Source organism: Gavia stellata, chromosome 8, assembly GCF_030936135.1.
Source record: "Gavia stellata isolate bGavSte3 chromosome 8, bGavSte3.hap2, whole genome shotgun sequence".
Classification (NCBI taxonomy): domain Eukaryota; kingdom Metazoa; phylum Chordata; class Aves; order Gaviiformes; family Gaviidae; genus Gavia; species Gavia stellata.
Genome location: NC_082601.1, coordinates 17423067 through 17450015, shown reverse-complemented (window position 1 = coordinate 17450015; position 26949 = coordinate 17423067). Strand labels below are relative to the sequence as shown.

At 53.8% G+C, this 26949-nt stretch overlaps 1 protein-coding gene across 1 annotated transcript; it reads left to right on the top strand.

The window, feature by feature from the left end:
- Positions 1 to 618: 618 nt before the first annotated feature.
- IGFBP5 (insulin like growth factor binding protein 5) lies at positions 619 to 20835 on the top strand. The gene is made up of 4 exons (XM_059820616.1): positions 619 to 949; positions 19558 to 19784; positions 19963 to 20082; positions 20495 to 20835. The coding sequence occupies exons 1-4, from the start codon at positions 619 to 621 to the stop codon at positions 20624 to 20626; spliced, it is 810 nt and encodes a 269-aa protein (XP_059676599.1). The 3' UTR covers positions 20627 to 20835.
- Positions 20836 to 26949: the final 6114 nt, after the last annotated feature.

The following is a 26949-nucleotide window of genomic DNA, read 5'->3' as shown; positions in this document are numbered from 1 at the left end:
TCCTTCTCCTGCGGTTCCCCCCCCACCCCACCCCACCCCCCCCGCCTTGACTGCTTTGATGCATTAATAGCAGGACACTGGTTTTCAAGGAACTTTGCTCTCTTCCCAACCTGCCTCCTCCCAGCCCTTTGGGAAGAGTGTGTGCGTGTGCGTGAGTGTGTGAAATCGCCGTCCCACCTCCCCAAACCCCCCCGCTCCCCCACGCCTCCCCCTGCAACCTGTAGGCTGTGCAACCCCTGCAGGCTTTTCTCCCTTTCCCCCCTCCTTCCCTCCCCCTCTCTTTTTGCGCTCCCGCGGATCGCGGTGCGAATCCCCCCTTCCGAGGCGAGCAAAAGCTGAAAGAAGGAGAAAAGGGGGGGGAAGACAAAAAGCAAACCTTGACGCCCCCCCTCTCCCAACGCCAAAAGAAAAGCAGGAGGGTCTCGCACCCCCAGAATAAAGCCCAGAGTAGGGCGCCTGCAAGCAGGGGGCTGCGCTTTGCCACCCTTTTCCTTTTTGCAATTTTTTAACATTTTCTTTTTTGCCCCCGAAGGGGCAAGCGGAAAGCAAGCGCCGCCCGCCGCCCGCCCCCCGCCGGCGGCAGCCCCCCGCGCCCCGTCCCGGAGCATCCCCGCCGCGATGCTGCTGCGGCTCCTGGTGCTGCTGGGCGCCTGCCCGGGGCTGTCGCGGTGCCTGGGCTCCTTCGTGCAGTGCGAGCCCTGCGACGGCAAGGCGCTGTCGCTCTGCCCGCCGCCGCCGCTGGGCTGCGAGCTGGTGAAGGAGCCGGGCTGCGGCTGCTGCCTCACCTGCGCCCTGCCCGCCGGGCAGCCCTGCGGCGTCTACACCGAGCGCTGCGCCCGCGGGCTCCGCTGCCTCCCGCGCCAGGGCGAGGAGAAGCCGCTGCACGCCCTGCTCCACGGCACCGCCGTCTGCCTCAGCGAGAAGAGCTACCGCGAGCAAGCCAAGGCCGGTGAGTGAGCCCCGCTTCTCCCATCCTCGGCTTTCCCGGGTGCTTTGCCGCCTTTCCGGCTCCTTTTCCGTCTTTCCGCCTGCCTTTTCCACCCCACCACCACCTCCCGGCTGCTTTTTCCCTCTTTCCGGGTGCTCTTCCATGCCCCTCCGCTTGCTTTTCCGCCTTTCCGGCTCCCTTTCCATCTTTCCGCTTGCTTTTCTACTCCCTCCCACTGGCTGCTCTTCCCTGCCCCCCCGGCTGCTTTCCCATCCTTCCGGCTGCTTTTCCATCTTCCCAGGTGCTCTTCCATGCCCCCGCTTGCTTTTCCGCCTTCCCGGCTACTTTTCCATCTTTCCGCCCGCTTTTCCATCCCCACCCTCCCCGGCTGCTCTTCCATCCCCCCTCCCCCGCCGTGTGCTTTTCTGCCTTCCTGGCTGCTCTTCCATTCCCCTCCACCACCAGCAGCTGCTTTTCCATCTTTCTGGCTACTTTTCCATCTCTCTGCCTGATTCTTCTCTCTCATACACACATATACAAACCCCGGCTGCTTTTCCATCTTTCCAGCTATTTCCCCATTCCGTCCCCTCCCCACTCCCTCCACCGGCAGCTTTTCCAAGCCCCGGGTTGCTTTCCCACTGCATCTCCACCACCACCACTTCCCCTGGCTGCTCTGCCACCCCCCTATTGCTTCTCCACCTTTCCAGCTACTCTTCCACCTTTCCGGCTGCTCTTCCACACACACCCCCAGTTGCTTTTCCATCTTTCTGGCCGCTCTTCATCCCCCCCCCAGATGCTTTTCCATCTTTGTGTGTACTCTTCCATACCCCCAGCTGTTCTTCCATGCCCCCCCCCACTTTTCCCATCCTTCTTTCCATCCATGCCCTGGTCAAACCTCCTGTTGCATCATCTCACAGCCTCCCTCACCCCCCCTTCCACCATCACCTCTGGGTTGTCCCATCCCCAGTGGAAAGCGTTTCTTCCCCCACCTCCCGGATGCACCCTTTTAGTCACAGCTGCATCCCAGTCCTTCCCCAGTTGCATCCTTTACATCTTTTCTGCATCCCTGTCTTCACCCTCTCCCTGACCCCTTTCTCTCGCCATATCCTCCACCTGGCTCTGGGGCCTGAGCTGGCCTCTGCAGCTGGAGATACAGCGGAGGGCAGGGCACCTCCTTGCAACCATCTGCCCCATCCCCAAAATCCTCAGCATCCCCCAGGTTTGTTGCTCAGCCTGAAGCTTTCTCCTTGCCATTGCTGCAGCCTGTTCTTCCTGGCTGCCCGCTGCTGGACGTCTTTGTTGGGCAACGGGTTTTAGCCCAGGGAGGTGCAGGTGCATTAGGGACAGGGAATCTGTGAAAGTGAAAAGTAATGATGGTGTTGCGAATAATCAGAAAGAATAGGTTAAAAGCAAGCATGAAGGCTGGCATGGTAGCAGCAGTGCAAAGCCAAGCTTCTGAAATGTTTGCACCTTGCATGTGACAAAACCATGAAAGAAAGTGCTCCTTCACTTTGGCACGCATTAAACTCCCATTTCTGGATCCTGTAGATTGTGCAAGGACACTTTCCCTATATTCTTCCAAATACCTCTGTATTTCTGCCACAGCGTGAAGGGGAGGTGGGGAGGATGTCTGCATGTCCAGGGGACCGGGGAACCACTTGGCAAAAAAACCCCAGAAACAAGCCCCCTGCTTTTTTTTGGTCCATGAAAAAGTCACTTTGCTTGTTAGCAAGCTCCTGCTTATACCCGCGCAATGGGAATCCGTTTCTCCTTTCTAGCACCTAATAAATCTTGATGCTTTTATTATTTTTCCCCTTTGCTACTTGCAGGCAGTGGTTGTGTTGCTACGCTCCATCCTTCAGAGCAAAACCAAATTCTGTGTGTAAAACTTCCCCCTCCCTCAAATGACAACAAATGTCCAAACTCCCTTAAAATCAGCCAGAAACAGCAAAGCTGAGCTTGGTTTTCTGAAGGGGAGCTGGAAGGGGCGAGGGCTGGGAGGGGTCCTGCACAGGGAGCAGAGGGTGAAGCCAGGAGCCGCGTTCCTGCCATGGAGCCCAGGAAGCCGGGCAATAACCCGCTGGCAGCGGAGCTATGCGAAGTATCCCGGAGCGCGTCATCCCCGGTGTTTATTTACTCTGCGCGTGTGTGTGCCGCCGGGAGCAGGCGGTGTGGTCGGGAAGGCAAAGCTATGCAGCCGAAACGGATCGGCAGCTGGGAGAGTGGGGCCGAGAGTGCCCAGTACAGACCGAAGGCACCCGAAAAAGCTTCAGCGCTTGGCTCCCAGCGTGAATCTCCTTTCGTTACACCTGCCTCGCTCTTCCAAAGGAAACCGGTCCTTTGGCAGGTGCTTTGCATGAAAACTTTGGCTGGTCCCCTCTTAATATCGCTGCTTTTGGTTTTCTTGGGATGGGGAGCACACGTTGGATGAACAAGGAGAGGGACAGGAAAGAGGTTGCAGGTTTGTTGCAAAACCAACCCCCTGGCACTGCCTGCACTTCCAGTTTGGACTCCCTGAGCGCCGCAGGAGGCTCTTTTCGATGGGTTTTGTTCACAGCAGGGAGATGAGCCTGGATCGGAGAGGCTGCTGCAGGAAGCCGCGGGAGACTGGCAGGCTCCTCTTGAGATTTGCGCGATTGCAAAAAAGAAATAAAAAATAAATCAGGAATTCCTGAGGACGGGAGAGGGAAAAAACTCTCTTGGCATTCGACTGGTAGCATGTGAGAACAAAGTATATTTTCATAGGCATGTTTCTAAGCAACGGGGCAAGGAAAGAAATGAAGTTTGACTTGAACTTTCTGCCCTCTGCCAGTTTGGCCAGCAGTGCAGGGACCGTGTGCTGGGGAATCTGGCCTGGCCCTCCGATCTATCAATGACCAAAATTGGCCCTGAGCGGCGAACTGCTGCAAAAGAATCAGCACTCTGCAAAATAAACTATGTGACAGCGGCAAGGAATAGATCAAACTGCATTTCTATCTATTTCTGCTCTTGCGCTAGCCGAATTTAAAATTCCAGATGCTTTCCTCCTTATAGTCATGGTGGAGACGCAACAAGCGGTATTGCAAGAGCTCAAGCCTGGGAGGCTGGGCTTGGCTCTCCTGTAGACCAGATGTCTTGCCTGGGGACAAGATGCTCCAGGTATTGTGCCTCAGTTTCCTCATCTGTAAGCTGGGCACAGCAGTACTGAGAACTGCTGGAGCTGCTGGGCAGGACGTGCTCCTGGTTTGCTGAGAAGTCAGAAATGAAAGCGAGTGTGGGATTAAAGAGCTTTGGTAAGGCTCGTTTTAAGTGGATGGATGTGTAGGTACTGATGGGATGGTCCCTGCAGTCCTTCCCGGCACATCAGTCAGACACTGTCCTTTACCGAAAGCCAAACATCATGGCTGTAATTCACTGTTCCTGGTAAAAAAACATGAATGAGCTTCATTTATGGCATAGGCTGCAGGATTCTGGGTTTTCTCTGTTTTGTTTAGGTTTCCTTTGAAATTCACCATGTCTTTCCATTTTTCTCCCCCTTGCTCCTGCCAGACTTCCTCCTGCTGAGACAGCAAGGTCAGGCCAAGCGCTGGGGAGCAGAGGGCACAGATTGGAGCCTGCTGCCCTAAAAAGGCTTGTGGAAAAACAAAGGTTGTCAAATATTTCCTTCTTCTCTCTCATTCCTGCTCTCTTTCTAGAAAGCGAGCAAGACTTGGCAAGTTTCCTCACGAAACCATGAGCCAACGATAACCAGGAGGGGAAAGGGGGGGGTGGAGAACTAGCCCTAAGAAAATCGCCTTTGCTGCGTCAGCTGGAAGTAGGCAGAGGAGGAGTGCTGCCGAGCCCAAGTTTCCTGCAGCTCGTGTTCAGTGCAGTCCTTTATCCCTCCCTGGCATATTCCCCCCACCCCGTCGTTTCTCCTTCTCATTCAGGGATGTGGGGCTTCAGGGGCGAGCGATGGGGACGTGGCGGGGCAGGTGGGCAGCCCCGCGCCGAGGTCCAGGGCAAGGGTGAGGGTTAGGGCAGGGGTCGTGGGAGCGGGGCGCTTGGGACGCACCGGCTTCCAAACATGTGTCGCTCAGGGAGGGAGCCGGCTGGTGCCGAGCAGCAGGTCCTTTGTGCGAAGCAGCTCCCGAGCTGTCAAGGCAAAAGCTAGTAGCAACAGGCCTGCAAACCCTCGGATCCGAAACAGGAAAATCTCCATTTTTCTTTTGATCTGAAGTTTCAACAACAATAACAATATATTAAAAAAAAAAAAGAGGGTGAAATCCATCAGGTGCCAGCAAGAGAGCCGGGTTTCTGCGGTGTGTGTATATGGGGGAGGGAGGGATGGGGTGGTTCAAACAGGAAAGGAGGGGCCTTGGCTGGAAAGATTTTTCGGCAGCCTGGTTTCTAAGGAAGGAGTGAGAATATTAAGTAGTTGATACAAATTAAATTCCTGCCTGGTGCCAGCAGAGTTCACCAGAGAAAAGAGGTGGCTCTGTGCGTGCGTGCATGCGTGCGTGAGTGATAGAGCTGGTCCCGAGCTCCTGCACAGTGCTGTCACCCTGGACCCACTCCAGGTGAACGAAGGGAGCCCCTCCAGAGCCTGTACTGCTGCAGCGGAAAACAGGGGCTGGCCTTAAATGGGAGCCTCTGCAAACCCGAGGGATGCTGGAGGAAGGCTGCGTGACTCCTCGCGTCGATATTTAAGCACCAGCACCCTGTGCCCAGATGACCGTCGTGGCTTTGGCATGTCGGTGGCGTGAGCACAGTTGTGTGCAACTGGAAGTGTTTGCATGACTGCAGGGTGCGGTGTCCCGTCAGGCTCGGAAGAGAGGGGTAGGAGAGCTCGGGTACATTTTGTGCCAGCTTTGGGACAGCCCCTGGTTTCTTTTGGTCGTGTAGTTTGGCACATGTGTGCCAGGGAAGCCGGGGAGGAAGGAGAGGAGGAGAAGCAGCGAGCAGGCGCTGCCTCACGCAGAGCGTGGTGCTCTGCTTCCTCCTAACGTTCGCTGGAAGTTTTACCCATGCTGGATTGAAAGGCGTCACAGATGTAGGAGCAGCTGCGGGAGATGTTACAGCAGTGGCAGTTCCCAGCACTCTTCACCCAAACTGGAAAGCCTGGGAGCAGTCTGGGAAGGGGGACAGGAACCTCAGCCCCTCTGGAGCTCATCCTCCTCTGCTCAGCAGGGTGAGCTGCTAAGAACAGTTGCAGCTCGTTTCACCTGTGCTAAGTCACAGGGGAGATACAAGGGCACAGCAAATCCTGCTTACTTTTTTACCAAGCAGTTAGTAGTGCAAATTCAAGGTTGGACATAAATAAAAGCAGAATTTGGCTGGAACACACCTGCACCGCGATGTGGGCTGCAGAGCAGCAGGATTAATATGCACAAGATATGCATGTGAGCATACGCACACATGGACCTGTGTTCACATGCCCACGCACGCCTGCACAAGCATTTAATGTGTGCAAACACACACATGGAGCATTTTTGTCTCTGGGGGCAGAATGGTTTCCAGGCAGCACACACAAACCTCTCTTAGGTGCAGTGGTTCTGCTTATGACTGGCACATTGGTATTTTGCCGTCAAGATCAGATGCTGGCGTACAGACCAGCCTACCCTATCCTCCCACTGAGGGCTGAGAAAATGAGATGCAGCAGGTGAGCATATCAAACAACTGGAGGCAAGAAAGGAGATAGACACAAGATATTCCTCCCAGCCAGCTGTGTGGATCTGAACTCACCCCCCGTGCTTGGAGGTGGGTTGTGTTTTCCGGATAGACTAAATCTACGTTTGTTAAATACCCCGAGAGGTGTCCCAGTGGAGGTGTGGATAGGTTGCTGCTTGCAGAGGGCAGCCAATCCACCTCCTGCCCCATGCCAGGGCTGGAGGACGCGTGCGGGGGGCAGTGGTGCCTGGTGGCATCGGTGGAGGAGATGGTGTCAGGGGCACTGAGGGCGCTGGGACCCTGCAAACTTCTCTTTGCCCAGGCAGCAACAACTGGCCTTCGGGAAAGCAGGAAAGAAGAACTGAATTGGGAAAAGATGGCAAATTTGCTGAGATGTGGCAAGCTGAGGGTAGGAGAAACAACCTCCAGCATTGAGGAGGTGGAAGCAGCAGGACTTGAAGACATGGTGCATGCAGAGGTCAAAGATGATCCAAAGGGTTTGGCCTGGGTGAACTCACTGACGGCCAGCATACTAACCACCTAGTCAGTTGTAAGGAGATTTTTTACAGGTAAAAAGATAGATATTATCTGTTTATCCTCAGGACAGGTGTAGCCAAAAGCACGAGGAGGCTCTGCTGGCAAGGAGAAGAGGGAATCCTGGCCCACGTGCTGCAATCCTCTAAGACCTGGACCACCCAGGCCACCAGCGAGAGCCTCCATGCCAGGTCTCCTCGGGGCGATGTGCAGGGCTGCCCGTGGGTCACAAAGTGGGGTGGCAGCTGTGCCAGCACTGGGGCACAGGTCATCCTTGATGCCTCTGCCTACCTGGGAAGGGTCACGTCACATCTTGTGATGAAGGAGCGAAATCCCCCATCCTCTCACCACTCAACCCCCATGAGACATTCTTTATTCTTTCAGCTGTGTAGCCAAGGCCACTCTCAGCAAGATGTTGTTTTTGAGGTGGCTCTTTGATGCTAGTGATCTGAGGGGACCCCTTAGTGTTTACATCAATCCATGGCTCGCAGTTAATCCCAGCGGAAGCCAGCATAATGTTTTTGCAAAAATTTGCGACTCTCAGCGGTTTGATGTGGGCAAATTTGCTCTCAAGGAAGCCATTTCTCAGCATGTTTTGGTGGATCTCCTGTCTGTTTATGATGTTTCCAGGGCAACTGCACTAACTGCCCATCAGTCCACGTCTTTTAACCATCAGCTTCTGGCTGGGCGACCGCACCTGCTTTAAGCTATGGCTTCAGGAAGGTCCAAGCCTCCCTGGCTGCAGAGAGATTCTGGTCAACAGGCTAAACCTTGAGGAGGCATCTTAAATTTATGCCTGTGGAGTCAGTGGGTACCTCTTGTGTGTGTTTGCCTTGCTCTCACTATTGCCCTCATTCTCCAGACCTCTCTGATGTTCCCCTAATTTTTCCCTGTGCCTCCACCCTTTTGGTGCTGCCTCTTTCACACAATGTGCAAATGGGATGTCAATACCCCCCCAAGCAAACTGGCACATCGTTCCCTATTAGCCTGGCAGGGCTCGATCCTGCAAGATGCTGAGCACCTTTTCACTAGGCCCAGAGCATCACAGGCTTTCAGGCACCTGATCCCCTTCTCGTGAGAGCCAGCTACCTCAGTCCTCAAAGGACTGTGAGGCCAAAGCCGAAGATGCTGTTGGCTTCAGTAGGATTGGAAAGCACTTAGCAGCTGCCTGCCTTGAGGGCTGTTATTGTAGTTTGGTTTGTTTGCTTGTTGGATGGACACAGCTGGCTCACTGCTGGAGATAATTGTTATGTTGATGGAGATAACTGGTCTGGTTGCTATTTAAGGGCAAGAAGGTAATCCTGACCAATACTTAAGGAAATGATCCCCTAGCTAAACAAGAGAGGGCATGTGTCTTAAAGGTAACTTTGGGGGCAAAGTTGGCCAATAGTCATAATTCTTTTTGTAGAAAACCAGTAGAAATATTTTCTTTTTCCAAATTCAGATGGGATTCATCCTCGGAAGACAATTAAATCAACAGACCCCTTTATTATTCATGCTTAAGAAATCAGATGTTATGCATTGGACTAATGATGAAAATCTAGTCATTAAATAAGCCAGTGAACAACTATGGAACCTGGCTTTCACTTTTTAATTTAAAGGAGATGCTGGAAAAGAAAAAAAGTTTTATTCGGGAGGGACTGCATGTCTTACACCTGTCCAGCAGTCATTATGGTGCTGCCACAGCCACATGTATGTCTTAATACATCTTAGTAATGTCTAAACACAGTGGCATACAGTGTCATACACTGTGACTTCTGCTTTCCTGAAGAACTGGAAGAAATGGGTGAAATTTTACGGCATCATTTCATAACCATTTCAGTGTTCAGTTATTTCGTTTTGTAATAGCAGAGGCAGCTTGAGGTTGCAGGAAAAACAATGAAGTGCAACAGGGATTTAATCATTCCAGAAAGGCTCCGGACCTGTGGCAAAGGGCGATCAGTTGTCTGTCTTGGAGTTTCAGACCCCAAAATGGAGGTCTGCACCCTTTGCTCCATCAATGGACCCGTGATATTTTTGTAACGTTGAAAAGCATCTTTGCATTGTGTTGGACCAAAGGGAATTGGTTAGTGTATGCAATGGTACAGTGCAGGGAGAGAAATGGCTATGAGAGGCAAGAGTCATCCATTAGGATCAAGCTTGGGCAAGGTTCGGCGTATCAGTATTGTCAGAGTGTGAACATCAAACTTCTGGTACTCTTTTGTGGTACTACTTAGGTGGACTGAGACATTAAATAATGGCCAGGCCTACTCCAGGCAAAGGCTTTCTGAGAGAAGGAACCATTAAGAAAGTAGAAGGGAGTCTTGAGGGCAGAGGTGGAAATCTCATCACTCAGAGCTTGTAAAAGTCAGGTCGGATGGTACATGTGATGGTGTGTCATCCGGTGTTGACACAGAGATGAGCAATGGATGATCTCACAGATCTTTTCCATCTGGTTTAAGGCAGAGCTGTGAAAGTCAGGCTGAAGGCCTAGAAATTAATCCAGGCTAGGCTGGAGATTGCAATCACAGCTGCACGCCTGAAATACTTGTGGTGTTGGACCAGTTCTTGTCCAGCATCTGACACAGGTGCATCTCCAGACTCCACCTGATGTGCCTTCACCTCTCCCTGGGGCAGGCAAAGGGTTTGGCTTTCTTGGCTCTTCCAGTTACTGTCTGCTGTTGAGGCTGACAGAGACCATGAATAACGTAAGTGAGGATGGATCTTGTGATGGAGACCACCAGCCTCCAGTGGGAGCAGCCTCTCCCAGATTCAGTTCCAGTTGGCCAGTTGGTAAAAGCTTCTGCTTGGTGTGAAACTAAAGCAGATTCAAAACCCTGACTAAAAGGCAAAAGCCACCTTCGTCCATAAGCAGGCCAGAGAGCTTAGCATAAACTGTAGTGGCCACATCTCTAGTAGGACATCCTCTTCTTGGGATCATCTCCTTTAACATAGAGGTTTCCTCTTAATCGCACATTGTTCTCAGGGTAAAATGCTACAATATCCACAGTGATATCCCAGCTTTTGATGGCCACCAGCAACACTATTCCTGGTTATGGTGCTCTTTTTAAGGCCTTCTTAGCACCTGGCTCTACTATGATTTGTCATGTTCAGTGATCAAAATAGTATCAGCGTCCTGGCAGCACCCTGCTTTCAAGTCCAGGTTTCTTGACATCTCATGTATATTGACACCTGCCTTCTGCTGAGTTTTGGAGACAGGCCCCACACAGTCCAAGGGGGCAAAGCTACCTACTCTTCCTCCCTAGTGACTTTTCCTCCACCACTGCTGTTGGGCTACCTCCATCTAAAAAAGTCCTCCTTGTCCCCTTCTCTTTCATACAGTAATGATAGTTGATGGATGCTATTAGGCTTCTCTTCTGACCCATCACACCTCCTTCATTCCTAAAGACATAGTGAGATTTTTTCCGGGTGATCCCTTCTCACCTGGTGGCCAGATGAGCAGTTCACACCCTTTTGTTTTCACTCAGAAGACCTGAAAATATGTTTGCTTTCTAGGAAGGGTTTTCCTGTCTTTCTGCCACAGATAAACCCCATGAAGAAACTGCTGGTAAACAAACAATGCCTGTCGGGGAGCTACTTTAGATTTTCCTCACCTTTAGTGGCAGCTAGGCAGAGACTGTCATGCAATCTTCTTCCCTGCATTTTCCTTCTTTGCTCTTTTCTGCTCTTAGTTCCTTGGCAGCCTGGTGGTTTTTTTACCACCTTTATTACAACCAATAGACTGTGCCCCTAGGGTGGCTTTGTTGGAAAAGATGCAAGACTAAGAAAGACTGAATGATTTCATCCTTTCCAGGAAGGAAAAGTATGTCTTGGTCACTATGATACTGAAAGATGATTTATTTAGATTTCTCTGGGTCATTCTTCAATTCAGCTCTCAGCTGCTTCTGCAGTTTCAGCATATGGAATAGGGAACATCTGTAGTCTCCAGATGATGTGAAGGAAATATGTTTTATCTTCCTATCATCAGTGCATCAGCAACAGGAGCTTCTTGATGTAAATCTAATCCTGAAATACTTCCTTCCCCTCCACTTGCCAGTTCAGTTCCCTGGAAGATAACTTTGTTCAGGAAATGTCAGGCTGATACAAGCAGCTATCTAGAAACAGAGTACCTGCAATTTTGCAAGATGGCGCACGTCAGCCTCATTTAATTGTAATGAATGGATTTTTGTTCATCATCTTACCAGAGGGAGAAACTCTGGAAAGTTTCCCAACTCTTTTACTGGTTAGACATTTTGGGTTCCCTCTTGCATGGAAATGGTTGTTGCTGAGACCCTCAAGTCTCTGGCCGCACTGCCTGTCCGCCACAGACCCACACCTTCAGCTGAACTTGGTGTATCCTCTATATGCATTGCTAGCTCCCAAGCCTCTGTTGAGAGCTGATCATAGCCGGATTTAGGAGCTCTCTGGAGAGAAAGAGACAGGTCAAAGACGACAGTGAGCCCCAGACCTTGTGTGTACATCCCAGGTCAGAACCAGCCCAGCCCTCCAGCTGATGGCTCTACCAGCACAGCTTGGAGCCTGCTGAAATAACAGCCAGCAACATGGAGGGAAGGAGCTTATATCATGGAGCTCCCCATCTCTAAACCTGCTTTTCTCCTTGCTCTAGAGAGTTGCTCAGAGGGAGTTTTGTTTTGTGGCTGCAGCAAGGAGCGGTAGCTCAGGAAAGTATCATTTGGCACACAGCAATACAGATCCCTCCTTACGGTTCAAGTTCCCATAGCCGTATCTCTCTCACCGCCGCAGCACTTGGTGCTGCGGAGAAGTGGTGCTGACCCAGAGATCCGTTCCTACAGATAGGCCCTGCGCTTCCAGACCAGACCAAAACATGAGCTGGTTCCCTTGAGAGCTCCTTTCCCACATGCTGAGCTGCATTTCTCCCCCATCCAGCTCTGTATGAGGACACCAAGGTCATCAGGACGATGATCTCCCTTTCCCATGAATCCTACGTGAACCTGGGGGCAGCCCAAGCACCTGATATTCACGCTCTGCAGGTGAGCCCCGGCTGATGCAGCAGAATCTGCATGCGCAGGTTTCCGCTGAGGAGACAAAAATCTCCTGAGAAAGAGCTGGTCTTCCAGGGCAGTTCAGCAACGCCCAAAGAATAACTTTTAAAAAAAAAAGGCCACAGTCTAGCACATCCCTCCGCCATCCACACCCACTCTCTGAGGCTCTTCAGGTATTCCTGAGCTGTTGCCAAACGTCCTACTGGGCTTTGGCTTAATAAAAATGGAGATAAGTCTTAACCTAGGGTTGAGTCCTTCCAGCCCTCTGTCTGCTTTTCCATCTCTTCTCTGAGCTTGGTCCCACTGACCCATATCCTTCTCTTCAAAGCTGTCTCTGTGGAAGAAAAGAGTGAGGTCCCAGCAACTTTCACCATGCTGCCACAAGGATTTAAGGTACTGGGATACCCCAGAGCTCTCTTCCAAAAGCTTGTGTGGCTTTTGGGCCATGGACTATTTGGACTCGGATCATACATCTTTGGTAGGGGACTGGGCATGGTGGGGCAGAGTGGATATTCTGCGGGTGCTCCACAATGCTTTGACTGCTAAAGACTTCCTCCACACTCTGCAAATCACAAAGGTGATTTGCTGCCTTCAGCAGCCATTGAGGTACCTAATTCCCAGTGAAGGAAATAGGGTGTGGGTTTTCTTACCACTGCTCCTGTGCCATGAAACAGTTTGGCACTGCCGACCATGAGAGCTGCACCACAGGCTGCAAGGGGAGCAGTACTGAAGAGGTGGTGGGATTTATCTTTCTTAACTTCAGACCTTTGGGGACCTAAGTGAGACCATTGGAGTCACAGGAGGAGAGACTGGAGCCTCCAGAGATACGTCGTTCCACCCTAAAATCGGCACCCAAGCCAAATGATGGGGCTGGTCACAATTTGGAGGGTGCAGCATCTCTGCAATGACTTAGACATGGAGTTGAGCCATCCAGTGAAGCCTCAACACCTCTGTGTTAGCAGATGGGCGTTATTTGACACAGATCTGTCGTAAATGCCTGTTGCGCGTTGCTGGGACTTGGGGGAGGTGGGGTGGCAGTCCAGGCAGATGTGCTGTTTTTCTGTGCTTCTCGGTGTGTGGCGTCTCCTCCCAGCCTCTCATCGCCTATGAGCATCACCAGTGTGCTCCCTTGCCAGTCCCCACCAAAGGGCCATGCCGGCCTGTCGTTGAGTCCCCACCAAAGCACAAAAGTTCGTCGAAAGTCCAAGGCACATTGCATCTGGCTCTCTGGCAGCCAACGCCCTGGGCTAGCGGAGGGACCGGCTGGAGCCTGCGTCCCCGGCCCTGGCTGCTCCTCCTCCAGTGGGTGCCAGACGGCCTCGGGCTGGGCGGCCGCCTGAGATCACCGCCTGACTTCACCAGGGCGGTGGTCCAGAGCAGTGACCCCGGCCCAGGGCATCGTGCCTGAGCCTGCTCCGCTGCCCACCCCTGCGGGGCTGTGATGAGGGGCTGGGGGTCGTTCACTGCCATGCTGGGGGGTTGTGCCTGCGACGGGAACATAAATGAGCTATTCTTCGTTAGGGCGGTGAAAGCTCCCTTCTGTCTGGGCTGATCCTGGTGGCCTCCTGGGAGCCCAGGAATGCTTTTGCTCAGTTGTGCGCTCCAGCTGCCAAAGTGCGCGAGATGAGATGACCCTCCTCGCTCTGCATCCCTTCCCTGCCTGCATTATCCCTTCCCTGCCTGCATTATCCCTTCCCTGCCTGCATTTTGGGAATGCAAACACAGTGGCTGTCCATGTGTGCTGACCAGGAGGGAGGGATTTTTATTTTCCTGTCATGGTCATAGGTGCAAGTCCAGGCTGAGGAGGAACTTGCCTGCCCATCCCAGGAGGCTTTGGCATAGGTCAGGCACGTGCCCTCCTCTGGAGTGGGGACAAGTGGGGAGGGCAGCTGGGGGAAATGCACGATGGGGGTTTTTACCAGCCAGCGACCTAAGCACAGACGTCCTGTATAAGACGCAATCTGAAGAAAAATCAGTACATCTCTAATGTGATTTGCAAGTGCAAAAGCTGTTTTCAGGGACAGCACCGATGTTCCTCCTCTCCCAGCCACAGGGATCCCAGGCAAGCTGCTTTGCATGGCCCAGCAAGAACCAGTACCATAAAGGATGGGGGAGGAAAGAGAAATGGGAGAATCCCGTCCCTCCAGCAGGTACAAAGAAGAAGCCAAACATTGATTTCAGCAATCATTGCCTCTGCCTGCATGTGCATGTAAAGTCCGGCAGGAAGACCTAAGAAGCCGGCATGGGGCTGGGCAGATAATGGAGCCGCCGTAAATAGGCATCTGCAGCTGTTTGTGTGGGGGAGCTGTTTTTATGGGTGAAGCTCGGAGGGAGTGTCCGGATCTGGCTCTGATTAGCACTTCGGGGTCCCGATCGATGGGAACTGCAGAAAAATCCCTCCCTCTCTCCCCCAGCCTCTCCCATATTTTTTTTTCACTTCTCCGTCGCCAGCGCCAGTTGCCTGGGTGTCTGATCTCAAAATGTTGTTCATCCCCACAAAAAGAAAGCCAGGGTGTTAGAGATCACCCAGCTAGGTTTGGAAAATGCCACGTTGTAAGCGGCGATGGGACAGAAACTAAGGTCCTCCAAAGATAGCTGCCACGGGGCCCAAAATCACAAGGAGCCCATTGGAAAAGCAGGGTGGGGGATCACTCGTGAAGTCCTGCAGCTGAGGATATTCCCTTCATGGGTATACTGGGAGGTGGCTCTTCATCCTGGCGGTAAATCCTTCTCTGGTGGAGAGCAGAGACATTGTGCACTGTTGCACTGTGCTGTATAGTGGGAGACACTTGCTGCTCTCTAAGCAGCGATGTTTCAGCCCTTTGTAATGTAAGCCTTAATTCCTATCTTGCAATGAGCACCTCTGAACAGAGATGGCCAAGTTTGGGGGCAATGGAAGGACTGGGCAACTTCTCAAGGTCTCCATCAGTGACATTTGATGTAGTTCCTACACTAGAGGTATAACAGGGATCCCCGTTAAGTCTTTCTCCAACACCTTCCTGCTTAAGCAGTGTATTATGCTAGTGCTCATGCTGTAAATAATAATAATCATGATAATAATCGAGAGGGCTGTTTAGCAAGGTTGTGCTATGGTTATGCTTGTCCTTCTTAGATGCATGTGGCTGTTTTTTGGGTGTTTGAACAGGACAGCAAGTCCTCTAGCAGTGGGCTGTGGATGGAACGAGCATGGATCATTAGCAGCAGCGGTCCGTAGATACTTTTCCTACCTTCCTGCCAGAAACCGATGAAAATGTGTTACGAAAATTCAAGCCTCCTAGCCATTTGGAACAAGCTTCCTTCTCGTCTCTGTAATGTCAGCAAGCAGGGAGGCGGTGTTCCCACACGCCCGCACCCATATGTGTACACACACACACCCTGTGGGGACCTCACACGTGTCCAAAACGTCTGGAGCACAGAGGCATCCAGGCTGGGTTTTGGCCCAGGTGCAGGAAGGTGCACGGGCTGCTCTGGGTGATGTCTGTCAAGGACAGGAGGCAGCCAGACAGGAGTAATTTGCAGCTTCCCAGAAACTGTGCCTGGTATTTTGCTGCTCTGCGTCCCTTCTGTACGGGCAGGGTGAAAGAGCTGGAAATGGCTCCTGCTAGGGAGCTCCCTCTGGCCAGCCTGGAGCGGGGAGAGGGCACTAAGCCCTCAGCCCTGGGGCAGAGGACAGCCCACACTCTGCTGTGGGTATTTTCTGCCTCCCAGGGCTCATGGGAGCCTGCATGAATTAGGACATCAACAACACAGTCCTTCTGGCCTGACGTGTCAGGAGCATCTCCAGATGCTCACCCCTCTTTCCCTGGGTCCTCCATGGGCACAGCAGCATCAGACCAGACACAAAGCCATGGGGTGGCCCTGAGTTGAGCTCAGTCTCCTGCCCTTGGCTGTAGGGTCAACATCCCCTTGAGGTGGCTACAGCCAGGTCTCAGGTCCAGGTTAACCAGGCATCCTCAGGTTGGCCAGCAATGTCATTCTTCTGCGTGGCCAACGAGCCTGGGACCTCCGCTAAGAGGTGACCTCCTCCTGAGGAGTGGGGAGAAGGGATGGAGATGTGAGAGCCACTCACCCGCCTCCTGCTTCCCGCTGTCCTCTGGCTGGGGACATGGTGAGTAGGGCCTTTGTGCCTATGCCTTGTGCCCGTAGCTGAAATACGGAGATGTAGCATGCTCTGCCTCTGCAAACAGCTGCCTGCCTGAAACCCAGTCTCCGGGGTGAAGGGGCTGTGCAGTGGGCCAGATCCTGACAGTGAGGGAGGAGGAACTCCAGCCTCCTCCCTGAGTCTCAGGCAGGCACGATTAGGGCTCATTCAGGGACACTGGGCGTTGCTCCTGCCGGCGTCTCCTCGGGAGCAGAGGTGCAGCGGTGCCAGCGCTGCCTGCCACGAACCAGCTCTGGGGTGGCAGATGGAGGTTAATGAACGAGCTGGTGGATGAGGATGGGTAGGCGGGCGCAGGGGCTCCGGAGATGTTGATGTGGGTGTCTGGTCCCGGCTCCAGCAGGCGGCTGCAGGTTGATGTGCATGAGCCGACCAGGAAGCAAAGCGGGGCGACTGCATGGATGCTGCCTGCCGCGGCTCTGCCTTTCCCTCTTGTGCTGGCACCAGGAAGGGCTCTCACCAGCTGCGCAGAGCTTGTCAGGAGTATGTGTGTCAGGGACCTCTGCCCTTCAGTTTGTCAAAATTGTCTTGTTAGTATCAAATTAGGGAACAGATAGTCGAGTGCACAAGCAGGGACTGCTTCAGCTTTGTTGCTGAAGGAAATTAGGCTACAAAAAACATCAGAGGGTGGAGGAAAGGGACTCCTTCCAGACGTCCGTGGGGTTCTCACTGGGAAGTAAAGACCCAAACTAGACATCACTGCTGAGCAGCAGCCGGAGGAGTCCCACCATAGCCATCCCTTGTCATATCGCTAGTTGAGCAGAGACCCCTGTGTGCCGGGGAGGGCGAAGGGGGTCAGTTCCAGGTGCTTTTTTGGCCCTGGAGGAAGCACTGGACTTGGCTGGGAGCTGGGCAGCTTTCAGTGCAGGCCAGCCCTTGGCTGCCTCTTCAGAGCACTGGGCTCCTGTGGCTCCCATCTCCCCTTGCCAAAAGGGCTCCACGTTAGTCCCCAGCTCCCAGCTCTCTCTGGCTGGCTGTCAGCTTGCGGGAAGCAGAGAAATAAGGTGTCTGCAGGGGCTGAAGCTGCTGGCTGTATGAGCAGGCTGAGCCGCTGCAATCACCCATTGCACCGCAAGTCGCAGGAACCGGACACCCTGTGCTGTTTTGCTGACTGAATCCTCACTGCCTTGTCCCATTTGTTTGTTATTCTAGGTTTACCCAGGTAGCTGTGCCTCTCATATTTGTTATTGCAGAGGTAATGAGCTGTGCCCCTCTTGTGTTATTGTAGGGTTCCCTGCACTGGTGTGAATCCTCCCCTCCCCTTCATTACTAGGGCAGCCCAGGGAGATGCCCTGGCTCTGCTGCCTCCGGCCCTGGCAGTCAGTGCCAGAGGGGATTCCTGGGACAGATCACAGCGTGTTTCATTGCCGTGGAAGGGCTTAGTCACTGTGGATGTCTCTGGTCTCCTGTTGGACCTCGAGTTGCCGCAACATTTTTGTGTCAAAGGGTGGTCTTCTACTGCACCTTGTAGAGTGTCGTTCCCTGGGGGACAAGCTCATTCCCAATTTAGTCAATTTCTTCCCTGTCCCTTGTCTGTCATCTCCTTCTAATAGAGGACCCCCAACCTGTGGGGGCCTTTAAGTCCTGCAGCAAGGAAAAAAACCCAAACATATGAGCATCATGGGGCAAAATGGCAAGAGAATCCCATCCTGGGGATACCTGCAAGTCCCAGGGATGGTGCATGGGGTTATTTACGTTGCTGTGGGCAGTTAGGAGGGTGCTGAGTCTGGCATGCTGACCCAGCTCTGTTCTTGTGGAAAGAGGAAAAAAAAAAGGCTGCTTTAATAAATAAGTGGCCATAGAAAACTTTCCAGTCTTGCTGGGAGAGGGCAAGTCCACCTTGGCAAGGAGGGAGGGGAGACTGGCAGCTGTGGCAGGCTTGGGGGTCCAGCGACCAGCCTGTCCCCTCAGCCACCTCAAAGGCCACCCCCCTTGGGGGGGTTGTCCTGGCCAGTACTGCCATCTGCCGCGCTCGCCGGTCGTCCCCCGGCACCCCTGGGCAGTCCGGTGGGGCAGAGCCATCCTCCTCCTGCCTGGGGTGCATCTGGGCTCCAGGGAGCAGCCGGTCCGCAGGGAGACTCCTGTTTGCCTTGTTGGCAAACTTTTATTTTTATCCTGAGCCTTTTTCTTTTGTCCCAATAGTGATGTTGCAAGGAGGGGCAAAATGGGTGGCCTGCTATCTTCACCACAGGGTTGCAGGAGGGGATGAGCCGGGTTCACTGGCATCAAAGTTGCAGGAGACACCATGCAGGAAGGGATTTCAGCCGCTTTGATGCTTTTATTCCCACCGCGGTGGGTTGTCCATGCCTGTCCGCTGGCCCCAGCACAAACCTGGTGTCAGGGCAGGGCTGCTGAGAACCAGGGACTGGGAGACCGGGAGCCTCAGGACCCTTAAACTCTATTCAAATTTAGTCCAGAAATAACCCTTTTTCACTCTGGTAGCTGTACTAAATGTCACAAGTCATCTAAGTTTAGACTGTCACCAGCTCTCTCCTATATATAACCATGCAGGGCTCCCGACTGCATCCTGCCAGCACAGGTCATGCTGGGGTGATCCGGGGGCTGTATAGGAAGGCAACTGCTGTGGGCAGAGCCTAAAAGTGCTCCTCCCTTGCCATCGGTGGCAGCTATGGTCAGGCAGCACTGCTCGGCAGTGTTACCCTGGGCTTTGCCAGCTGCTCTGCGAGTGCCAGCGGACAGGGGCTGGTTCGGTCCTGTGAGCGTGGGGCTGCAGACTGAGGACCCCGGAGATCCCAGCACTTGTCAGCCACGTCTTCGGCATCGCTGCCACAACCACATGGTGGCTTTGCTGTGGGATTTACCTTGACTTTGGAGTTTTCTGTCTTCAAGCATCCCTGGCTTTTGCTCTTGCATCTGCAAGGTGGGGTGGGGTGTGAATTTGTCACTTAATCCTCTCACCATGGCTAAAGAGGGGCTTCTCTGACACATTTTGTGTGTTATCTGGTCCTTTCTGGGTGTGGCATAACCCTCCCACCAGTCCTTCTCCACTGACACACTGCGAACGGCGGTAGCCTTGTATGTAGGAGCCCATCCTGACCCCCAAATCCTCCACGCCCTCAGACACCTTCCTCTCCTGAGCCTGGGGGGTCACACGAAAGCCACGCCAAGTCCCACACAGTGACCTAAAGCCAGGGCTGTAGGCAACAGCTGGGAAAGGGATTTCTTTGGTCATTTGTTCCCGTCCTGCCTGATGCAAAGATGTCCTCTGGGGTCGGGCAGGAGGCTCTCTGTGCAAAAGCAAGCCCCAGTCAGCTCATGGAGACCTGACTCCCCTTCCCTTCCAGAACGGGAGTCCCGAGAGCATGAGGAGCCGACCACGTCAGAGATGACAGAGGAGACCTACCCACCCAAGGCCTACCGGCCCAAGCATGGGCGCCTCTCCGAGCTCAAGGCTGAGGCCCTGAAGAAGGACCGCCGGAAGAAGCTGACCCTGGCCAAGTTCGTGGGCATGGCGGAGAACACGGCGCATCCCCGGGTCGTCATTCCCGAGCTCCGGCAAGAGTTTGAGCTGGTGGGTGCCTTTGCCTTCCCTCCGCGGGGCTCCTGCGGGCAGGGGGCTGCAGGAGGGCTTTGCCCCCCTGGGGAGCCGGTGCCGGTGGGGGGGGGAGAGGGGACCTGGGGGCATTTGCAGCTGGAGGCTTGCTGCAGGGTGCTCCCCTTCTCACGCTCCATCTTCTCCTTGCTCGCAGGGTCCCTGCCGCAGGCACATGGAGGCATCCCTGCAGGAGCTCAAGAGCAGCCAACGGATGGTCCCCCGTGCTGTCCACCTCCCCAACTGTGACCGAAAAGGCTTCTACAAGAGGAAGCAGGTAAGAAAGAGCCCCGTGGAGGGATGCTTCCCACCCCGGGAGGGTCCGCTGCCCTGGATGGAAAGGATGGAGGTTTTTCCTCTGCTGGGCTGCTGGGGAGGTTGCTGTGAACATCTCCAAGCACAGCTGGTGGTGAGTGGCCTTGCTGACGACTCTGAGTGCCGTCTGGCCTGAGGCAAGCATCCTGAAGGAGCTGGTGTGGGAGGAGGAAAAGGCAGAGAGCCCTGGGCTGGGGTACCGGTGGGGATGGAGATATGGTGAAAGCAGAGAGCAGGAGCTAGGTCCCATCCAGGGGATTGCATCGCTGGGGTGAAAGGGGCAAAGCGCAGGGCTGATGCTGATCCCCAGCGTGAGGGAACCACGCGGCGTCTGGTGGCCAACTCCTGATCTCTGCCCTTGGGTGTCTCCCCAGTGCAAGCCCTCCCGAGGCCGGAAGCGTGGGTTGTGTTGGTGCGTGGACAAATACGGCATGAAGCTGCCGGGGACTGACTACCTGAGCGGAGATCTGCAGTGCCATGCGTTCGACAGCAGCAACGTGGAGTGAAGACACATCCCCTCCCTCCGCCCCATAACTACCTACCCAGGTTCCCTTCCACCCTCCCCTCTGCACCTCCCCGCGCCCCGGGACTCCGATTCCTTTCATCTCATGTAAGAAGAAAAAAAGAAAGGAAAAGAAAAAAGAGAAAGGAAGGAAAAGAAAAAAAAGAAAGGAAGGAGAAGGAATAAAGAGAAAGGAAGGAAAAGGAAAAAAGAAAGGGAAAGAAAGAAGTAAAAAAGAAAAGGAAAAAGAGAGAAAGAAAAAAGGAAAGAAAGAAAAAGAAAAGAAAAAAGAAAAGAAAAGAAAAGAAAAGAAAAGAAAAGAAAAGAAAAGAAAAGAAAAGAAAAGAAAAGAAAAGAAAAGAAAAGAAAAGAAAAGAAAAGAAAAGAAAAGAAAAGAAAAGAAAAGAGAAAAGAAAAGAGAAAAAAGAAAAGAAGAAAAGAAGAAAAGAAGAAAAGAGAAAAACAAACCCCGAAGAAACTGAGGACTCGGAATCTACAGCAGCCTCTTGACAACAAGGACTCAGCAAGGAAAGGACAGAGCCAGAGACAAACCAGCAGTGGCCATTCTGCCATCCCATGCCCCTCCCCAGTGCCACCCCCCACCCCACCCCCGCCTTGAGCAGAGGCCACCCCGATGTAGGAAGCTCTCCGAGTCGGTGATTTTCCAGTACGGGTTTCAGGTGGGTTAATTTTTTTTTTTTTTTTTGGGTTAGCCAGTCATGTTCTAAAGGGTCTCGAGAGAAAACCTTGCGGCCACCAGCGTTCCCCCTCCTTGCTGCGGTCCTCCGGAGTCTCCTCCCCCCATTGCTGGGACTCACTCAAGTCGATTTGATTTGACTTCAGTCTCAAATGACCACCCTGGATCCAGGCAGATTTTGACAAGTCGGGAGGAGGAGTGGGACTGATGGCTTCGTGTCTGGAGATGCGCCAGTGAGGGAAACACAGCTCCTGTAACGGCATGAATACTCCTCACAAAAATATTCATGGACTTCAAAAAGAAATCATCCAAAATGGAAAGATATCCTTCTCCACCTCTTCCTCTTGAACAGGAGGTCAGAAATCTTTTTGGACAAGAGGGACTCTGACCGTTGTCCATCCAGGTGTGGAAGCGTTTGTCACCTGCATGCGTATGTGTGCACAGACATGGCTTTTCCTCCTTGCAAAACTTTGCCTCGAAACCTGCAATCTGGAGAGCTTAACTGTAAGCAGGGGGAGAGATGCTACCTCCCCCAAAACAGTAATAATAACCTGTCGGACTGAGCACGGGAGCAGAGTTACGGAGGAGCATCGGTGCCTGCGGGATCAGGGCCCCGCCGACGCCAAGGTCTGCATCCGAGCCAACCCCGCAGATACTCCATCGCTGTCCAGACTGGAGCATCCCTATGCAGGGACAGGGGGATCAGGGCCAAAACTCTTCACCACCCTTTGCTGCCACATGGAAGACCAACTAGGGAGATTTTTATTTTTTGTTTGGTTTTTTTTTCACAGCCAAAAAAGTGGTTTGCTCCAGGGGAAAAAATACCCAAACCTACACTTTGTTTTGTCTTGGATTTTTGTTAAGGCTGATTTATAGCCTTTCCCGTGGGTAGAAAAATGCCGGTCTTCAGCCTTTCGCATTGAGGATACTGCTCACGTTGCCACAGCTGATTCCTGCCACCCTACGGTAAGATCCTGCAATGGGCCCTCGCCTTTAACCTGGGACCCAGATCCTTGTTGAGTGACAGCAGCCACCACACCACAGAGACCCACTGCTTCAGGCATGCTGGGACAGCCCTCAGCTGCCTTCCTGACTTTTTTGTTGTTTTTAATTTTTACATTCAATTTTGGGACTGTTGCCTATCATTTCCCCATGACAAGGGTCCCCGGAACGTTGGTGCTGGGAGGAGATCCTGCAGCGAAGGAAAGGAAGGAAACGAAAGCGAGCCGTGCGGTCTGGGTGCTACAGTCCCAGCGGGCAAACACCATCCACTGGGGACCACATCCCACTGCCATGGCTGGAGATGGCAGCTGGTGCTGGTCAAAGGACACGGCTGATCTCAGAGGGAAGGTTTCTGCACCCCCAAAGCCCCTTTGAGCATCCCGGAGCTGGGCAGAGAGGAAAGGGGGTCCACAGTGCCACTGCGTCCCCAGGGATGGGACAAGGGGGATTCGACACCAGGGGGGTCTGGTGGAGGCTCGTCTCTGTCACCGGTCAGGCACCCTCATAGCCTCCCACAGCATGGCACCACTCCCCCGAGCACCCCACAGGCCCCCCCACTCAGGACGCTTGCCCCCGTCAAGGGCAGGACTGGACGCCCCGCAGTGATTTCCCTCAGAGTAATGACGGGGGCAAGTTTTGCCAATGGACTTCCACAGAGACCTGGTGGGGCATGTTTGGAGCTGGGGGCAAGGCACCTTCCCTTGCTGAAAAGAAGGGAGAGTGCCACCAAATGCAGATCTGCCCCCCCAAAAAAGCCTGCTGGAGCGAGGTGACCCCCGTGTTGCTGGAGGGGAGCACGGCAGGTGCTGGGGCCGGGGGAGGGACCCCTCCAGGCTCTGCAGGGCTGATGGAGCAGGGTCAGTTTGACCAGGGTGGTGGGTTAACGGTGCAATGAAGGTGGGGTGAAGAATGGGGTAAAGAAGGCAGCTGGAGGAGGAGGAGGAGCCTGTGCCAACCCCAAGGGCTGCAGGTTGCCATTGTCGCCACTGTCTCCCATCTCCTCCACTTGCCGATCCCCGTGCAAAACTTCCTGACTGTTATAGGCCAGTACCACCTTCCCCAGGACCCTTCCCTCCTTCTTTCTCCCTCTTTCTTGCTTTTTTGTTCGTTGGTTTGTTTGTTTTGTTGTTTGATTTCCCAAAACTTGAAAGCCTGTGGCTGCAGGGAAAGGAGACGTGCTGCCAGGATGGGATGGGAGCAGGCAGAGGGATGGCAGCTCCCCATGGACCTTGCCTTTCAGGGCTGATGCTTTTGCAGCTTGAGGGTCAGTTCACAAGGCCCAGTGGTGGTCTCATGAAGTGGCCACCACGGTGACACTGGGAGGGGGACACAGGGTGCCTCCCCGACCTCTCCCTACAAAATGAGTCTCAGCTATAGCCCCGGGAGCCCAGAGCACCAAAATCCATCCCACACAGCCTCCCTCCTCCCTGCACATCCAGCGCTGGGATGGCACTGCTTGTCCTGTCCCCACCAACCTGGGGGGAGGAGGATGCAAAGAAGGGGCTGCACCACCCTCGCCCCCCCCAAGCCACCTCGGCTCCCAGGACTGGGCACCGAGCGACCCCCCAGCCACCCGCTCCCTTGAGGATCCCCGGCAGGACGAGGCTGTTTGCAGGCTGCACTAATATTTAGGACCGGGGTTGGAGCCTGGGTCAGGCTAGGGTGACGAGGTGTTCCCGTTCTCAGCACCCAGCAGCACCCCTTTGCATTTGGGGTGAGAAAAACCAAAAGGACAGCTTTGGGAGCTGGAGAGGGCTGGGTGAGCAATGGGGCTGGGGGGGGGGGGGGGGTCGAGGCACATGGGGAAGTGCTGGCAATTTGCGCATCGGGGGAGGTGTCAGGCTCGAGGGTCTCCGGCCACAGTGTTTGCACCGAGCCCATGCCGGTACCCGGGATGCTGGCTGGGAAGGAGAGGACAAGGATGGCACAGGGCTCAGGACAGCCCTTCCACCACATCTCCCGGGGAGCAGCGCTCAGCGACTGGGCTACCCCTTGTCTGTACTGCAGTGGACTTCGAAAACCACTAGTACAAGAGCATTTTGCACTATTTCTCTGCTCTCTCTCCTCCCTTCTCTTTTTCTCCCCTTCCCCATGAAAACTTTCTTTTTGTTGTTGGTTTTTTTTGTTGTTGTTGATTTTTTTTCCCCCAAATGGAGCATTGTATATTTAAGGACCGACAGTTCACCTCGCTTCCAGACCGCTGTCCTGGCCCTGGCTAGGAGCCCTGCCTACTGTGCCCCCCTCCCCAGCCCCGCCAGCCCCCACCACTGCCACCGGGACAGATGTCACCGTGCACATTACCCACCATTGTAACACAGTTGTTAAAACACACCAGATTCCGAGTTTCCTGCCTGGTTTTTATCTTTAAGCAATACTCACTACACATTTTACGGTAGCTTTTTATAGCTTTACATACATACGGTAGCTCTGTTGTTTCGTTTTGTTTTGTTTTTGTTGTTTTTTTCCAGTAAACAAGAAATACTCATAATCTTACTGGTGGGGAAAAAAAAAGCAGTTTGTGAAAAACTGACGATGGAGAAGAGCTTAATGCTCTGTTTAGCATTTTGTACTTAAAAAAAAAAAATCTCACGTTTTATTAAAAAGTGAAGATTGCTGTATACTATTTATTCAACTTATAATTTATGTTACTCTTTGATCTTTGTCTTTTCTCATGACAAAGCATTTATTTAATAAAGTTATGCATTCAGTTAGCTTGTGCCTGACCCTCGTGGAGCGTCTGCATGCCAGGGCCCACCAGTGAGCTGCTCCAACGCCAAGCATCCCCCCTGGGGGGTTCAGCCAGATCCGTAGGTGTGCTGGGGGAGGTACAGGGTGCAGGGTAATGTGGTGGCAATGGTTTAGGAGAACTTTTGATACTGGAGCAATATGCTAAGGCAGTGGTAAAATTGCAAGCTTGAGTTCAGAGCATCCTTAAAGCAGAGCTGCCCTCATCTTTTTAGCAATTTCTCTGCATGGATGTGGCAGTGGGGCACGGCAACTGCCTTCAGCAGTTGGGGGGAGAGGGCCTGGCTGCTGGTGACGCTGAGGCCCCATCTGCTGTCACAGAATCACAGAATCACAGAATCACTAAGGTTGGAAAAGACCTGTAAGATCATCAAGTCCAACCCCCCAGTTTGGGACTGGACATGATGTCTGAGCCTCAGAACCCTCTGGGCAGCAGGGAGATTTGCCCCAGCATGCAGCAGCATCCCTGTGCCATCCCTGGGCCGCCCGGCCAGACCGTGGTCCTCAGACACCTCGTGGCAGTCCTCGGTGGCCCTTCCCACTGCCCCGTGTCTTCCCCAGTGTCGGATCCAGCCTCCCCCTCCACCCACCCCGCCATCACCCTTCATCCTCCCACACCCCCCCCCATCTCCCGCCTCCTCTGCCCCCCATCCCCTCCATCCGCCCCGGCTGCCAGCATCACCCCCTGCACCCAGAGCAGGGTGGGACGCAAAAACGTCGTCTTCGGCCCCCACTGGGGACCGTGGCTTGCCAGGAGTGTGCTAAAACATATCCCCCCTCCTATCTGCACCACCGGGGCCGGCTCAGCCACCTGCTCCCCGATGGCTTTCTCACCCCATAGCACGAATGGGGCCAAACTGCCACCCCGAGCGAGCGAGGTGGGGGGTCTGCACCCCGCTGCCCCCCCACGGCACCCCGCAAGGCTGGGCCCGCTCCCCCCGCGCACCCCAGCGTGCAGGAGCCGCACGGCGCCGCAGCCGGCACCAGGCGGCGCGCCGAGCCTGCCTGCGCTAACTGCGCTAACTGCGCTGCCTGCGCTAACTGCGCTAACTGCGCTGCCTGCGCTAACTGCGCTAACTGCGCTGCCTGCGCTAACTGCGCAGCTGGGCAGGGAGGCATTGCTGCTTCTTTCAGCCACACAGGCACTGAAAATGGGCTTTCCACCCAAAAAGTTAGGGCTCTCCCCCCCCCCCCCCCCGCCCCCTCAGCTAGTGGGCTAGTAAATCCTAGTCCTACCCACAGGCTATAGCTATATGCGTGTATATAGATATAGACAGCAGTAGCTGTACATAGATGCAGTCATACAGTCTTAGACTAATTATATTCTTTATATTAACTGTTATTGTTTAGATTACACTAGTGCATAATTGTTATGCTACACTAAAATTGCAGTTTGCCAGTATAGCTAGTTTTGTGTGTGTACACCAGAGCTGCTGGGGTTTCAGCTAGTACCCTACGTGCAGTTGGCCAGGTCCCAACCTCTGACCGCACACCCGATTACCCAGAGCCCAGGAGGCACAAAGCCAGCCCAGACGAAACCCCGGAGCCAGGATCCAAACCCATGCACACATGCAGCCTTCAAGGCCATGTCGCAACCCTTCGAAACCTAAGCAGCAGCTCTTTGTTCCCCTTGCCTTACTGCTGTCCCTCTGCCCCTCTGCAAGGTGCCTGCCCAGCTGCAGGCTCCCTTTGCTCAGCTGAGGGCTCCTGTTCTCCTCCAGCCCTTGAATCAGAGGGTGGCCCCAGGCATGGCTGGGCTCTCGGCCACCCCCAGCCCTCCCTGGGCTGCTGGCTTGCAGCACCCTCACACCCCACGGTGCTACTCGGCATCCCCCCCATAGCATCTCCCCCATGGCATCTCCCGAGCCACCTTCAGCTCCCCC